The sequence below is a fragment of the Lepisosteus platostomus genome, chromosome 11 (genome assembly GCF_059453375.1).
Source record: "Lepisosteus platostomus isolate fLepPlt1 chromosome 11, fLepPlt1.hap1, whole genome shotgun sequence".
Lineage (NCBI taxonomy): Eukaryota > Metazoa > Chordata > Actinopteri > Semionotiformes > Lepisosteidae > Lepisosteus > Lepisosteus platostomus.
In genome coordinates, this window is record NC_142621.1 from 45701247 (window position 1) to 45716417 (window position 15171).

Sequence of the window (15171 nt, forward strand, 5' to 3'; positions counted from 1 at the left end):
GAGAGGAGAGCAAAGACTGAGAGAAGGTCCTGCTTTCCTTGTTTCTTGTTGGCTGTGCAAGGCGCCCAGAGAGATGCTGTCCCTCCTCCTCCTCCTCATTTCTAGCCATGTCTCTTCCCTGCGATGTGGGAATATTATCAGTGAGATCCGGTGAAGTTTTCCTGCAAGCTGGCAGAGTAGTTGAGTTTTATCTCCTCTGTTCCCTTTCTGTCCCGGTGCAAGACTTGTCCCCAGGTCTGTCAGAATCGTAGGAACAGCATAAGTTATCTAGACTGGTTTGTCGTCCATTCAGTGTTCAGTACGTTTTTACACTTTAAAAAACACTGATCAACCTAGACTGTGTGGAGAGAGCAGACTACCTGTTCTGAAAACAGCAGGGAGCGACTGCGTGTTTGTTTTAAAATGTGTGTGTCAGGGGATTTATATTAGTGTTTTCAAATTCAAGTTCATACTATATGGAATGCTAATCAATCCGATATCTGCAAAATGTCCATTCCACAAGGCAGGGCTGTTGTTTATTCTCTTTTACTTGAGCGTATAAAAAATAAACTGCATGCTTGACAGCAAAGGAATAAAGAGATTACCAGCAGATTTAACACCAAAAGCTCAGCCTCCATCATCAGGCCTGTCTTGTCTCGTCTTGTCCAAAAATAACTCCTGATGCTGGCCAACTTTCTCCTGAATCTCCCACAGCGCCGCCCGGCCTCATAATAATGAATAATGTTCCTGGAAATGTAATCTGTTTTCATATGTTTAGCTTTGCTTGTATCTCTTTGCAGTGCAATTTCAGCAGCTCGCTGGAGGCAGGGCAATTTTGTCCGCAGCTAATAAAAGCTGAAATTGAAATCTGAAATTTGGTTTGAATCAAAGGTTAAAGATTTCCCTGCATTTCCATCTCTGGTGCATCTCGCCAGTCTCTCCTATTTCTATATTGTACATATTTGTATCAAAACAGAGCACACAACCACAGGGTCATTACCGAGGTGAGTTTCTCAGACGTGGCCAAATGATAGACGATATCCTACATAAGATTACCCTAATATAATTGATTATTAGGTTATCCTTATAATATACAGTGGCTAAATAAAGACTGCAGTAGGGTATAGGGTATATACAGTGCCTTGCGAAAGTATTCGGCCCCCTTGAACTTTTCAACCTTTTGCCACATTTCAGGCTTCAAACATAAAGATATACATTTTTTATTTTATGTGAAGAATCACCAACAAGTGGGACACAATTGTGAAGTTGAACGAAATCTATTGGATTTTTGAAACTTTTTTAACTAATAAAAACATGAAAAGTGGGGCGTGCAAAATTATTCGGCCCCCTTGCGTTAATACTTTGTAGAGCCACCTTTTGCTGCGATTACAGCTGCAAGTCGCTTGGGGTATGTCTCTATCAGTTTTGCACATCGAGAGACTGAAATTCTTGCCCATTCTTCCTTGCAAAACAGCTCGAGCTCAGTGAGGTTGGATGGAGAGCGTTTGTGAACAGCAGTTTTCAGCTCTTTCCACAGATTCTCGATTGGATTCAGGTCTGGACTTTGACTTGGCCATTCAAACACCTGGATACGTTTATTTGTGAACCATTCCTTTGTAGATTTTGCTGTATGTTAGGGATCATTGTCTTGTTGGAAGATAAATCTCCGTCCCAGTTTCAGGTCTTTTGCAGACTCCAACAGGTTTTCATCCAGAATGGTCCTGTATTTGGCTGCATCCATCTTCCCCTCAATTTTAACCATCTTCCCTGTCCCTGCTGAAGAAAAGCAGGCCCAAACCATGATGCTGCCACCACCATGTTTGACAGTGGGGATGGTGTGTTGAGGGTGATGAGCTGTGTTGCTTTTACGCCAAACATATCGTTTTGCATTGTGGCCAAAAAGTTCGATTTTGGTTTCATCTGACCAGAGCACCTTCTTCCACATGTTTGGGGTGTCTCCCAGGTGGCTTGTGGCAAACTTTAGACGAGACTTTTTATGGATATCTTTGAGAAATGGCTTTCTTCTTGCCACTCTTCCATAAAGGCCAGATTTGTGCAGTGTAAGACTGATTGTTGTCCTATGGACAGACTCTCCCACCTCAGCTGTAGTTCTCTGCAGTTCATCCAGAGTGATCATGGGCCTCTTGGCTGCATCTCTGATCAGTCTTCTCCTTGTCTGAGCTGAAAGTTTAGAGGGACGGCCAGGTCTTGGTAGATTTGCAGTGGTCTGATACTCCTTCCATTTCAAGATGATCGCTTGCACAGTGCTCCTTGGGATGTTTGAAGCTTGGGAAATCTTTTTGTATCCAAATCCGGCTTTAAACTTCTCCACAACAGTATTACGGACCTGCCTGGTGTGTTCCTTGGTCTTCATGATGCTCTCTGCGATTTCAACAGAACCTTGAGACTATCACAGAGCAGGTGCATTTATACAGAGACTTGATTACACACAGGTGGATTCTATTTATCACCATCAGTCATTTAGGACAACATTGGATCATTCAGAGATCCTCGCTGAACTTCTGGAGTGAGTTTGCTGCACTGAAAGTAAAGGGGCCGAATAATTTTGCACGCCCCACTTTTCATTTTTTTATTAGTTAAAAAAGTTTCAAAAATCCAATAGATTTCGTTCCACTTCACAATTGTGTCCCACTTGTTGGTGATTCTTCACATAAAATAAAAAATGTATATCTTTATGTTTGAAGCCTGAAATGTGGCAAAAGGTTGAAAAGTTCAAGGGGGCCGAATACTTTCGCAAGGCACTGTATATACAATCTGGTTATGTTCAGATTGTACATTGCACTTATGAGACCTCATTGAGAATATTCTGCACGATTCTGGTCATCACACCAAGGCTGCTGGAACATTTCTGCTCAGGATTGCGTGAGGCTTTGAGTGCAACTCATGAAGACAGGGAGAAAGCATGGTCTTGCCTAGGCCTTTTGTGCAGGAAGCAAAAAATATCAAGAATGTCACGCTGTTTAAATGGAAAGAAACAGTCTGGACAAAACTTTGTGTACAATACCCAGCTAATAGCAGTATCCTCACATATCACCTTAGCATTCTTCAGAGCAACTATGTGCTCTGGGCTTTATAATCTAACAGTGTAATATGATTATTATAGCAGAATTGTCATGGAATTATTTTTTTTAGAAGAAATGCTTCTCCCCATTTGTAAACTGCTTCAGTATAAACACATGATTTAATGTATGCATTTATATAAGAAGTAAATACATATCAATTAGATCTTGTCGTTCACTGTGCTGAAGAGCCAAATGGCTGCTTAATATAATATATATAATATATGCTTAATATAGACTTAATATTCACAAAAGGTGGGATAAAAAGCCTGTTTAGACAGTTTCACCCTGCTCAGCGCTATGAGATGGGCCCATAATTCATAGTGGCATCATGCTCTTAACACATCATAAACCTGAATGGTGATCCTTGTTCGAGATGTGAATATTAGCCAGTACCAAATGTTTTTAAGTATTAACAACAGATTACTTTCTAAATATGTATGTTTTTACTGTTTGTTGAGACATACAGTACTTGTGCTGGGATCTTTACAGAGGGACAGTATGAGATCATCAAGGAGAAAGAGCGGAGAGTTCAGAAACATTTCTCCATGCATGTGAAGTGGAAGAATAACAGCCCAAGTCAGGCAGCTTTGCATTTCTGTAATGGCCTTGTGTTTTATCATGGGCTTTAGCTGTGAATTACCAGTTCACTATTGCTCACCGAGTCTTTTTTTGCATGCTAATACTCTGTGTATTGTTGTTTTCATTCTTGGATAAGAACTTCACCACTGACCACTCAGTGTGAGCTGTGCAGCCTGAGCAACAGCGCCACCTTTTGGCCACAGCGTCGGCTGCCTCTCGCATTCATCCGCCTCACGGCTCGCAGCTGGAGGTGTCCCCAAGCCTGAGATTCCCCTCCTCTCTCCTTTCTCCTGTCGCCAGCGAGTCTTCTTTGTGACCTATCTCATCTCTTGGGTTCAGTGACAGGTTGACGTTGCTGGGATTGTTTAGTGGGAAGTGCTGCTCAGTTTTGCCAGCTGACAAAGGGGCAGATCCTCCTGTTAAAGTGTGCATCGGATGAGTTTAGTAAAGGATAGCTCTGTTTTTTTTTTGCAAAAGAAGGATTCTTCAGTGAAGTAACATTAAGGAAGGGCATAAGTCGTACACCAAAAACCCTGCAGACCGAGTCCTAAACAGTGGTTTTACATATGCCATTTAACAAGCAGAACAAATCGTGCACGTAATGTGGTACATTTAGTGTTGTGTCTACGAGAGTAAAGGACTTCCTACCAGTTAAGGGATAACATAGTCCTAATCATATTATTACATACTGTACCGTACAAGGATTTATTTAAGCTCTTCAAAAGGTAAAGGCTTGTTGTTTGTCATGAAAATGAGTATGTTAACAGACAGCCATCATGTTGAAGTTGGAATATGTTGACGCTACTGTATACTGTGATTTTGACAGAGCTATAAAGAGGCTGCTTGGCATGTATCTGCAGTATCCTCCATCTTCCAGATGAGACACGAGAAGCAAGAGGCGATTCCAGGACCGCTTGACAGTCCAAGGCAGAGCAAAACGAAGTGTTTCTTTTCGAGCAAGGCAGCCTTTTTCAAGGCCCAACAGGGACGAGCTGTTTAATTAAAGGCTGAGCCGTCACACCGTCCGCGGCCCCGAATTCAGTCTCATTCCACTCTGCCTGTGTACGAGAAGTGAAAATGAAACGTTGACCGGTCCCATGTTTCAGACTCAACCTGGGGAATAGCTGGACTGTCAGGCAACATGAAACTATGAGATATTCTGGTGCACTACTGAAATAAAATAATCTGCGCAGGCGGTACAGTTATTAAAGGAATAATTTAAAGGACAACTAACCCTCTCTGGTTATCAAGGAAGATGTTTTTCTTCCAAAAATAAGTACTATACAAACCCCAAAGGAAGCATTTCTATTTTGGATTTTATTCTTGCAAGGCCTTAGGTGATATTACTGGTTGGATTTTGAGCCAAATGCAATGGGTTTTGGCCTTTTGAAGCCTATTAAGCCTGATACGTGGAAATTCGATATCAACCAGAAGTGAGAGCATGTTCTAATTTAGAGGCTACAGAAAGGGCACCGAGAGAAATGAGTTGAAATACAGTAATCTTACACCTCTCTCTGCTCTTAAAAAAAAACCTCCTCGGTAAATTTAATACCTGATGGGAACATCTAGCTGAAGGGATTCTTATCTCGGACAACATGAACCACATAAGAAGTGTATTTCAGGTGACCTTTAGGATTATATAAGGCTCTTTAAGTACTTCTGTACTCTTGATGCTAGTTAGTGTAGCTCAAGTTTTCTATATGCATTCTGCCCTTAAGCTTGGCAGATTGAAGGGGAAATTTGATTTAATAGCCATGAGTTCTGCCTTAAAATTAATAATTCTGCCCCCTTCTCCATGCAGAACATTTTTTTCTGATTCCGCCTTCCCATTAAGTTACCTTGAGATAAGACCTGCTGACACCTCAGCTGAAAGCAGATGTCAAAAGCTGCTTTTGAAATGCTCATAGGCCTATGAGGCAGATTGATTTAAAATTGTGAAGTTACAAAAACCTGTTTTTTCAATATACAGTATATTGAAAAATGTAGAACTGAAATCAAGGGAAGCTGTGTTAAAAATGTATAACATGCTAGTAAGGCCTCATTTAGAATACTCTATACAATGTACAAATTATACACATTACAGAATAATAAGAACATGTATACAGTATGTTACAGGAAAAACATTGCTGCTCTAGAATCAGACGAGAGAAGACCAACCAGATTAATTCCTGGAATTGTGCTACACTGACCGACTGGAAGGAAGGAACTGGATCTTTTTAGTTTTTTTTTTTTTAAAACCTTACAACGGGACCTTATGCAAGTGTAAATGACTCGGAAGTACCTGATAAAAAAAAACAAACAAAAAACAAAATCAGGAGACCCTTCTTTACCCACAGGGGTGTGGGAGTGTGTAATGAGCTGCTCTGCCATTATGGGGTAGCTGCTGCCCCGGCTTCTTTCAAGGAATAGCTGGACGAGATCCTTGGGTTGATTAGTTCCTGCCTACCAAATGGGACAGCTGGGCCGAATGGTTTCCTCTCTAATGTAACTGTGCTTACAAGGAACAGGCCACTAGCTTACAGGAAGCCTTTGGTCCAAATGTAGATTTGGAAGCTACAACTGCCGGCTGCATAGACCTTTTGGTTGAATCCGAGCCTGCCTCCAATGGGATATTCCGGAGTCTTGCTCAGATTGGATTATAATATTTTTTTAAGATACTTCTTTTAAAGATTTTTTTTTTTGGCTACCCAAATTAAATACATTTTCCCACACTGCTTTCTTTTTATTCAAGAGTCAGTACTGAAACCCTGCAACTCTACCTCCGGAATAAAGACAGTGCTGACAGTGCTGTGGATGCAAAACGCTGCTCTCATGTGCTAAAGACACGAGCATGACACTGTGTTGGCAGTGATTAATTGCTCTGTAGGGCCAAACAAATACTTTTAATTAAACCTTCCAGTAATGTCAAGATTATGCTACAATGGAGTTGTCTTTGCTTCTCTCTATTTCTTGTGTTGTGCATCCTCATGTCCCAGTAGCTCGCTCTTTACTTGATCGATAGCAGCGCAAAATCAGACGAAGCACAGCGTCCACTCAGTATTGTCTTCACACTTCACCCTCGGCAGAGATTCTCTTGACAAAAACACAGGGCGGTTTGATATGGAACTTGATCGGAGGAGCAGGGCAGATGGAATCCAGCCTTTCTTCCTCTGTGCTCATCAGTGCAGCGTACACAGAATGAGCTCCGGCCTTTCCAGGCGAATACAGCCTCAGAGTTCCATGGTAGGACCTGTCCAGCTCACAGAATTAACTGCCTCATTACATCCTTATATACTGTAGGCAACTTCAATGACGGATCGGGAACACCTGGAGAAAGAGTGTTCCGATACCAAACTAGAGGAAATATGTTTAAACCAAATGGATGAACAAGCACAAACATTCAATAATTCAAAGAGCCTCAACTTGATATTTGCACCCATGTCAGAAGAGTTTCCAGGCAAAGAAAGGTGTTACAGCTTCAACAGTACGACTTCCACTTGTTTATTTTCTGGCCTGCAGCTCCTTCCATGAATATGAGAGTAAACTGATGACTTTTTTCCCCCTATTTGTTTAAGGTTACCATCACAGCCTCCCCTCCTCTCCTTACTCCTCGGGGCCTGAAGGTCAAAGGTTACCACCCACGGGGACCCTATCTTCGGAGTTCCTGAACCAGGGCAGCTCCACGAAGATCCTCCTTCTGGTCTGCAACACCGCAGGCACTGGGCAGCAGGCCGTCAGGTAACGGCAGACGGGTTGACAAAGCACAGTCAAACATCAGGTGCTTTGACTCCTGAAAACTAGTATGCAAATTTTTAAAAAAAACATCTCGGCAGGAAAAAAAACAGCTTGCCAGACAAGATGAATTAGCATCACAAGGATGTTATTTTAGTTCTCAAGTTGTGACTGAGAGGAGTCTCTGAGTAACACAGTGAAGAGGAAGTCGAGCAAGGCTGAGCGAACACTATCTGAAATACAGAATAAAAAGACAACACAAAGTCTCAGGTATTTTTAAATGATTTTCTGTGAGGTGCAGTCTCTGTATTCTGTTTCGGAACAGTTTGTTCTGGAATTTTCTCATCTTAGCTGGTCCTTTTGAAGGGACACACTGTCCATTTTAAATTACCTCCACTCTCACACACACACGCGCACACTTTTCCCTGCTCCCGACAGCCTGTGAATCGTTCATCGATACCCTGGGCAGATTAAGAAATTCAATTCTCTTCTCATGTGGGCTTTGTGGCAGGATTTTCACACAGTTAACACTCTACAGATAAACCTGAGACACTTCTAATCAAGGAAAAGGTGAAACTATTATCAGTTCCCTGGTTTGTAGCTTGGTTTTCTTGTCAGACACTGTGAGTTATGATGTCATTCAAATCTTTTGACTATATTGCCAGGCAAAAATCACAAGCTGTGCACTTGCCTTCCTCCTAATGTTTCAGAGTAAACAGACTGTATTATAATCATCAGCAAAGATGCAATGATTCAAGAAGGCCATCGACGCTATACTCCGGAGAGGGCAAAGGTCATACTAAACTCATGTGGGTATTTCAGACTGGATATTGAGGATATTGAGGTAGTCATGTCTGGGACCTGTAAATCATTTAATCAGCTTGACTAGACCAGTGGACCGATATTTAAAATAAAATCTGACAAACTGTTGTCAAAGGTCTTTGACTTCACATCACAGGGTCTGTTTTTTTTACTCAGGCCATTAGTAAAAGTAATGAGAGGATCTCGGGCTGAAGTAATTGCGAAATTTGTTCTGCCTCAGTGTGAAATGAGTTTTACTTAAAAGCTTTCATTCTCTCTTAGCATAAGTTAGGAAACACTTAAAAACAGAGACCAAAGTTCTTGTGTTTACTAATAGCCTGACTGGCCAGCAGACGGTATCCGAATCAAATGAACGAGACCAAAAATTGAGCGGTTGGACTTTGATTACCATTCATGCCTAATTATTGTGTGCTGGTGCTTTGTTGTACAGAAGTGGTCCTCTTCAGGGAAGTAAACGCTTTGGCTAAAAAGCCATTGTCCATAATTAAAAGGATTCAGGCTAGAAAGGTTTTACCCTCTTCCTTACTTTCTTTCAAAATGCAGAATAATAAAGATTCAACAAAACTTTAAATCATTTACTCAAGAACAGTAGAAAGATGAATATGAATGGTCCTTATTCTATTTGCATATAAAATCTCATTACATTTAACCTAACCTGTCACATTCTCTTCATGTCATTACAAAGGTTACAAATGATAGGAGGCTTTTTTCGCAATTAAGTTCCCTTGGCTTGTACAGTAGTAGCTTAGTGATTTGGGGATCTCATCTAGCTGTGTCTTGAAAGTGTAAGGGTTTCAGTAACATAACTGGACAGCTTGCCCCAGACTCCCACAAGCCTTTGTGTAAAGAATTGCTTTCTCTTCTCAGTTTTAAACATACTTTTTCTGTAGTTTCCACTTTGGATCCTGTTTCATTGTTCATTTAAAAACAGCTCATTGCCTTTACTTTGTCAATACCTGTTTTTACCTGTTACTGAGATTACTTGTTCACAGATCTTGAACTTGTTAGTAGAGCAGGACTTACCTTTTCTAAATCCATGATGACTATCCCCTAGAATCATGCTACCATGATACTCTAGTTTAGTTCTGGTTAACATTTCCACAGCCTTACCTGTGATAGGAGTAAGGATCCTTGTCTGCATATTACTTAGTTCAGTTTTGTCATCCTTTAATAATGTGCTACATTATTATTTTTCCAGTAAATGGATATGACTCTTGTCTTGAATGACTGTCAAAAGGATTTTTGAATGGTGTATAAATAGCCTCCCTTATTTCCTTTAGTATAATCGGTAGAATACTTTTAGCCCCTGGAGGTTTGTGAAATATAAGCTATTCAAATACCTGTAACACTTCTGCCTCTTTTGTGATAACGCTGTTTAATAAAGAACATTGTCTTTCCTCAGCCCAAGGCATCTTGCCAATTTCTTCCTTAATAAGTGAAATCATTTTTTGATACACAAGTCATTTCCCTTTCATGCACCAAAGTTTACCGTTACAATCTCTGAACATTTACTGTACTTTTGCTGTTGTAGCTTTAATTTTATTTGATCTCCTATTGCAATACAGAATTCTTTTTTTCTCTGTGTCTCTCTCTAACTTTCTCATTTCTTTTTGAACTCTTCTTGCAATTTACTGTAGTTTGTTTCTTAAGCTGGATGTTGCTCTTTTTTAATTATAGATTCAAGTGTTTTCCTTCGCCTTACATTTTCTTGATTTGATGTATTAAAACATTTTGGGCCACTGATCTGTAGTGCTGATGTACTTCCAGGGTTTGTTTTTCCAGCAGAATGTCTTTAAATCTGGCACATGTTCGATATCTGGTGCCATTTATCCTCTGCTGGTTCCACACCCATCCTGTTCAACTCTGCTCCTCTTAAACTAAGTGTCTTTTTAGTCTGTTTTCCTGAAATTGTAAATCTTTGTTTTGAACTCTGCCTTATAATGTAGCGTATTCTTGTCTCAGTTGCCATGTGGTTCTCTCACCCCTGTTTCCTGCCTCTGCCTCGGTTGTGTGACTCGACTGGGAGCCTGGAGGGTCAGTGGGTTTTCAGGGTCTCTTTAAAGCCCTACTGTAGCAGCTGAAGAGGGAGAAAAACCCTGTAACCAGCTGAGCTGAGGTGCAGTGAACATCTTCCAGGACCAGGACTGGTCACCTTGGACAAGATCAGTACAATCGATCTATAGATCCATGTTCTGACAGACAGAGTAAGAAAGCAATCGTTAGTTATATCTACCGCTTACCATTTCATTTTCATCTGCTGACATCTCCATGGGATTTTCCCTTTCTGCGTGCGGAAAGTTAAAATCCCCCATTGTGACAACTTCTTCTTCTGCACTTAATTACGTTCTTGATTTCATTATGCAGCATTGCATTATAATGAATATAACTATAATTAATTATTAATATCTGATGATAAAGTTAATATTCATTGAACATAACCCTTGGGGATTAACACAGAATGGTCCTCTTTTATGTACATGATATAACGGTATATATTGTATGATTTATTTTAGTATTTTTTGGCTTTTTTTCAGGCTGTATCATTTACATTTATTTTATTAAAAAATTATCCACCTTGTCCTCCATATAAATTATAACATGATTAATGATTCGGTCAAATGAAAATGAAAACGACCACCTGAGCACTTTCTGAATGGCTGTTTTTTATTAACGTGGCCATAATGCTTGCAGTGGAAGCCGAACTGTGTGCTGTAGTCAGAGGAATAGGGTTTGTTAATCTGCTTTACAGCAGACGCTGCAGGTTACTGTGTCAATTAGCCTGTGCAGACACATTGCAGTAAGGCCCGAGCACTGTTAGGGGTGAGTTTTATATTCAGAGCAGCTTGTATTCGGAATCCAAATTTTTTCTATTTTGCCTCATTGGGAATTGCAGTAAGATTCTGGACTTTTTTTAATAACATCTCTGACAAAAATCTCAGGACGCCTCAAACAAACCTTCTTTCCATGTCAGTCAAATCCTATCCTTCTACTCACTTCTGTAAGAATGGTTCAGTGCAGGTATGATGTCTGTCTGAATCCAGTCAATTAAAAAAGTTATGCAAGAACTGTACTGCGAAAGCTCTGCAACACAATTTAAAGTTGCCCACTTCTTCATTTCCATATATCTTTCAAACTCCCTTCCACCTTTTTGTGAGGTCATCAGCTAGTGCTATTGCCACAGGTTTTAGTTCAACGGACATTTGTTTAATAATTTCATGCTGAAAAAATATCAACTTTGATCAACTTTAGCACTTGTCCTGTTTGTGTTTTGCTTTGAGTTTTTCGTAGCTACTGGGCTCTGTGTGTGACAGTACCTTTGCATTTTATAATATTTTCTAGGATCAAAATTCCAAGGAGACACAAAAGAGAGGTCTTTAGAAATTATGTGCATGATATTGGCAGCCTTTGATAACAAAACTTAAAGTAATTCCATATGAACACAGAGCACTTTCTCTTTTTATAAATCTTTCACAAATCCTATGATGCTCCCAAAAATCCCTTCTGGGTATTGAATTATTCAATATTTATTTCATTTTAGGTTCAGACAAAAAAGCCTTTTTAAATGAAGCTTCCGTGAAGGGACTCTGTGTCTTCTGCTTCCAAAGAATGAACAGGAAAAAATTGTTATTTCGCTCACAGTCATAATTGTTAACCTGTGCCTGACAGTCAGAATGTGAATCACAGCTCAACCTCAAATCACCCAAGAAAATGATCATGTGAGCAGCTCCCTTCAGGCAGGCGCTGATTACAGTACATATTGCAAGGAGCTGATGAAGGCCCGTTTTCTCGGAGGGCCTATGGTTAGGATGACATTTCTGTACCTACAGAAGGAAATACGGTGGTAGTTGGTTTTTTTTTCAGGAGAGATTGCTGTATCTTCTCCTGCTGCTGTTACAGTAAATGTCAGCAGGTTGTGACCTAGTCCAAATATGTGGTTTCGTAAATAATACTTCATATCATTCCTTGCATTTGAATAGGACTTTTGCTCCCTGGGGAACCTGAAGCACTATTGGATATAGGAGTGATCATCCCCGGAAGTGCAGCTTTTGTGGGTGACCCCAAAAGCCCCACTTCATAGCGGATCGGGAGAACTGAGACATTTCTTCGCCCCCTTGAATGAAGGGGGAAGGTTATGGGCTGCAAGAGTATACAGGTGAAGAGATAAATTAAGCATCTCCTACAGTGAAGTGTCCCTCATAAACACACCGTGGGCTATTGGCTTTGGTTGGGATTTGTGGACCACAAGGAAGAGCGCCTCCTACTGGTGCATCAGTGTCACCTACAGTAGAAATGTAGTTTCCTTTGGAGGATCTCCAACCCCTGAACTGACCGTGACCTGCTTGAATCTATGTAGATAAATGATTTGATTCTGGTCCCCTAGAGACAGGAAACTGAAGATTATCTTTAATTATAGTAGTGCTTGTCTTGGCAAATCCGCATGGTATGCAAACCATGAAAAAATATTTTATTTTATAGTTCCTTAAATATCAGCTTGGTCGCTCATTTATAAAATCAGGCACGTGTATTCCCACATTCAGCCTTATGGTGCTGTACGTTTCTTCACTGAATTTAAAGGCTAGTAGAAAAACACAGGTGTGTTCTTCAGCGATATCGTGTCTTTGCGGAAGATGTCTTCGGTTATTGGTTCAGAGCCTCTTTTTGGTGGCACATTGTTTCTCTCATTTTCTATCCATTTCGGTTGACGGCAGGGCTCGCATTGCTTTGTGCCCACACATCACTACTGTAGGTACAGAGAGATGCTCATGCTTGGGCTTTTAATTACCCTGACATCTACCAAATGTACGCCAGGCTGTGGAGCACTTAAATGTATGGAAGAGATCAAAAGCTGCTGTCTACCTGAGGATCTGACAGTGCTAAAGGAAACAGCGTAAATCTGTCGTCAGCTCTGTTCCTCCAACCTCCTCCACTTGTGTGGTCATTCACATCATCCAGAGCCTGGACATGACATGTCTCTCACCTGATACTGTACTTGTTCAAACACTTTGTGATGTCCTTTCATCGCCTTCCTGACGTTTCTTGATCAGGTCGGTTGTCACCCTGTTTTTGTGTTGTTGAGCTGGAAGATGTGCTTCCTGTCATTGCTGCTGCTGCTGTGATTAAAGAAATCAGCAGCAGCTCTGTATTATTAGACTCCGCTGTGGTACAGAGATACACTGCCTGCTTAAGAGTCCTGCCCTTTAGTTTAGTGCAATGCTCAGTTGTGAGGGATGCAAAGTGACACCAAAGTGATACAGCGGCATGTTACCAAGTGACCCGCACTGCACAAGAAACTTGCTCTGATGCCACAGACATCAGTATTACACTTGTACATAATCATTACGTGACAACATGCACACAAACATATTGCACATGCAAGCACTATGCTCATGCATATTGCAAAGGCTAGTTCAAGGAGAATTCCAAAAGCTCTAACCATAACAAAGCTCATATGGCTGTAAAATAAAAGCTGTTTCTAAATTGGCTGGCTATTGCTTGCATAGAGTTCTAGACCTATCTAAATTTCAAGCAGGGTGAAAACTGACCAGTAGCAACTGTGAGACTTGACTTTGCTGCTACAGTCCCTGCAGTAGTTCTACTTCTGTTCTGTACAACTGAAGAGAATGTGGTTACAGAGCACAGTCTTAAAGGAAGCAGGCTCCCATTGTTTCATAAATTTCAACAATTTATTTAGCACAAACTAGCTTCAATGAAAGGAGTAGGAAAAGACCCACCAGGTTTACAAGGCTGTAGTATTTTGTATCGATTTGCTCACTCTTTGTATTTGAAAGTACCTCCAATTGCCTTGACGGAGATTGTCGAGGTTCATTGGCACCATTTTCCTGTGGTATACCATGGTAAAAGCATGGTAATGTTCCAATAAAGCATGGCAAAACAGGATTGTTAAAGCCCAGTAATTGAATGGTCAAAGCATGGGAACACATGCACAGATTCTCATTTCTTATGGTGAATTTTCATAAAGGTTCAGCTAGACCTTTACAACACATTCTAGTTTCTTAAAAAGAACATTTGCTACAGTAGTCGTTTAGCAGGAATCTTGAATCTTTATAGAGCATATGGGAACTTTGAGGTCATATCAGCTGCTGTTTTCTTAGCAGGACTAGACCAGCATTCCTAGGTAAACTGTTTTCTTTCTGAGCCCAGTCAAGAGTTATGAGATGGTAGTGGTGTCAGTGGTTTAATTCAGGAGTAAAGAATGAATCTTACGCTGACTGACCATGAGAGACCGAACCTCCGTGCTCTCTCACAAATGCGTAGCTCTGATCAGTAGGCAGGTTGTTTACTGGTTGGCCATTCTCCCAAGAAGACAACCAGAAACTTTTGTTTTTATGTTTTTATGTTTTTATGTTTTTATGTTTTTATGTTTTTACTCCTTTATTGCTCTGATAGCTGTTTGAGCCCTCTGACTTTCACTCCAGGTCAACCGGTATTTGGAATGTGTTGTATGTGTGTTTGTAGGGAAGCCCACAAAAGATAAAAACGCAGGAGCTGGGGAATACTGCTCTCTCTCACAGTCCACAGCACACTTACCAATGTTTGGCCTTGTGTTTGCGTCTCCTTCACATTGCAGGTTTTACATCTTTTCGTGTGCCATTGGAATGGGGGGGAGAAAGGATTTTGGACTCAAGAAATGCAGTTTTGAATCGGTTCTTTATCAACTCTCTACCGGCCATAAGCTCCTCTAGACATTTACACACCTCAGCACTCTACAAGACAGGCTGTCCCAGCCTGTGGAATAAGAGAATGACAAGACCTGCCAAAAGCCCACAAATAAAGCTCTCCCAGCCAGTCTGAAAGTGTGTGTGTGGTGGGTGGATCGCAGTAATAAATGAGAGATGGTCAGTCAGGAATCCACTCAAACAAGCATTGAAACTAAGGTGTAGATATTTAAGAATCATGGATGAACCTCCTTGCCATGGATTGCTTAATACCATTTGAGACCGGGAACAACTTTGTTAAATGATGGCTCTCCTGCCCA

The 15171-nt window shown here is 40.8% G+C and overlaps 1 protein-coding gene across 6 annotated transcripts in view; it reads left to right on the top strand.

Moving 5' to 3' along the window:
* usp43a (ubiquitin specific peptidase 43a) overlaps window positions 1-15171 on the top strand; it is a 138899-nt gene that overhangs the window by 78137 nt on the left and 45591 nt on the right. For all 6 annotated transcript variants that reach the window (XR_015925428.1, XR_015925429.1, XR_015925430.1 and 3 more), the window contains one exon: window positions 7196-7358. Coding sequence is in view for 2 of the 6 variants with exons in the window: in XM_088600015.1 (XP_088456141.1) it covers window positions 7196-7358 (163 nt within the window). In the remaining 4 variants the exon portion in view is untranslated. The remainder of the gene's footprint in view (window positions 1-7195; window positions 7359-15171) is intronic.